This window comes from Capsicum annuum, chromosome 4 (genome assembly GCF_002878395.1).
Source record: "Capsicum annuum cultivar UCD-10X-F1 chromosome 4, UCD10Xv1.1, whole genome shotgun sequence".
NCBI lineage: Eukaryota > Viridiplantae > Streptophyta > Magnoliopsida > Solanales > Solanaceae > Capsicum > Capsicum annuum.
The window spans coordinates 227,736,832-227,738,995 of record NC_061114.1 but is presented as its reverse complement, the minus strand read 5'-3'; the positions used below and the strand labels follow the sequence as shown (position 1 = coordinate 227,738,995).

The 2,164-nt window shown below is 32.6% G+C and overlaps 1 protein-coding gene across 1 annotated transcript; it reads left to right on the top strand.

Annotated features, from left to right (window-relative positions):
- Window positions 1-394: 394 nt before the first annotated feature.
- LOC107869397 (auxin-responsive protein SAUR50) lies at window positions 395-1,773 on the top strand. The gene has a single exon (XM_016715929.2). The coding sequence runs from the start codon at window positions 496-498 to the stop codon at window positions 943-945; it is 450 nt and encodes a 149-aa protein (XP_016571415.1). The 5' UTR covers window positions 395-495; the 3' UTR covers window positions 946-1,773.
- The last annotated feature ends 391 nt before the right edge of the window (window positions 1,774-2,164 follow it).

Genomic DNA, 2,164 nt, shown 5'->3' with positions numbered 1-2,164 from the left:
TGGATCAAATTAATGCAAGGAATTCGAGTAAACAAAAATGTTTTTTTTTTCTATCTTAATTAGAATGTTTTATCCTCTAGGCTCAAACATCATAATCATTTAGTCAAAATTATAACTATAGATTTATGTTAATAAGTGCATAAGTATAAAAAAACATTTGACAAAATCTCCTATGCTAGAATTGCCTTATTGAGAAACTTCAACGCCGAAATTGTGTAATCCCAAAAACTTTCCATGCCAAATTTGCAAATTGCAAAAATATAGTGGCAAAGGTTGTAAATATACCAAAATTAGCAATAGTGGCAAATATCGTAAATAAATCAACAATCAAGGGTTATTAATTAAGTCAGACATTTATATAAACCCGCGAAGTACCCATTCTGAAAATCCTGGAAAATCATTTACTGCATCAAAACGACAATCATTTACCCATAAAACGACATCAACATATCGAAAAAAAATCCTTCTCACTTTCCTTCACATTTTCTCGAGAAAATGTCAGCTTGTAGTAAAATTCGTTACATTGTTCGACTTCGTCAAATGCTAAGAAGATGGAGGAAGAAGGCCGCGATGACTGCTCGCAGTCGTGTACCATCCGATGTACCTTCTGGTCACGTAGCAGTTATTGTAGGCGCAAATTGTAAAAGATTCGTTGTGCGAGCGAATTATTTGAATCATCCATTATTCAAAAAGTTGCTAGCACGTGCCGAGGAAGAATACGGTTTCTTAAATTCAGGCCCATTATCGATCCCTTGCGACGAGACATTATTCGAAGATATAATATGTTACCTAGCTCGCTACGAATCCGATAAAAATAACGTTGGATGTTTCGTTAATTTTGAGGATTTTCAGAGATATTGCCACGTTGGTATTCGGAGTAACCTCGATTTTTGGGCTGATTCGAGACCACTTTTGAATGGAATTTCTGACAAGTCCATTTGGTAGATCATAACTCCTTCTGTCTTAATTTACGTGAGACAGTTGAAATTTCAGAAAATTGATTGACGAGAAGAATAAAAATAAAGATGCTGCTGATTTTGACTCGGGATTCGACTCGGCCGAGTTGGTTCGCCTGAACAGTTAACTCACTTGACTCGGTTTGTAGATGGGTTTTCTTTTTTTTTCCTTTTACTAATTGAGGGAATTATTCTTTGCTTACCGGACCTAAAATTTACCGGTAAGTTTAAAGGTTTTTCTTTATAGGATTCAACTTTTTTACTAATCGTGTAAATAATTTTTACCCTGCCAGTATATATTCACTTGTTATAACGATTTAATTGTTTTGTTTCTTGGGTTACTAGTTTCACAATACATTAATGCACATAATTGTGTATGTTTTGTGAAGCTAGTAATCCGATAAATAAGATGATTAAGATGCTATAACAAGTAAATTTATACTGTGTAAAAAATATTTATGCTATTAATTAAAAAAAAAAAGTTAAATTTTTTTTTTTTTTTTATTGAATATTTATTACGAGTCAAGTGTACATACTCCGAAGGTGTGATTGGAGATGGCAAAACGGTGGGCGAGTCGTATTTTACCACTGAGTCGTCCCGAGTTCTGCTCGGAGTGAAATTCAAGAAACACAGACAAGTGATGAGAAGGAGATTAATTAAGTGATTACTCCTATTAATAATTCGATTATTGTAAATTTTTATTTTTGTGTAACTTCATTATTGTTGATTGAGGAATGGAAATATGTACAGAAATTTGATGATCAAATGTGGCTGTCCATTATTTTTTATGGTATACACAGTTACACACTGTGAATATACGTGTTTCCTTTTTTTTTTTTTTTTTGTTTCATTCAGTGTTTGGTATTGTATTAGAATCCGATTAAATTCAGTTTCGTATGATAAAGACTCATATTGACTTTAAATCGCTTCCTGACAATGATGATTTCACATTCAGGGCTTAATCCAAGACCATTAATCAGTGGTAGAGCTAGGATTTTACCTAAGAGAGGTTTAAAGTGTGAGGAAGCAAGCGAACAAACTAGTCAAATGAGGTTCAATATTTAGTATATACACTTCAAATATAATTTTAACCATATATAAATAATATAATTTTTAATCGAAGAAACTCCTTTTAACTCAAAACTGATTCTGCTCTGTGTTGATTAAGGATGAAAAAACTGTTATCGTTCCACCACAATCTTTATTG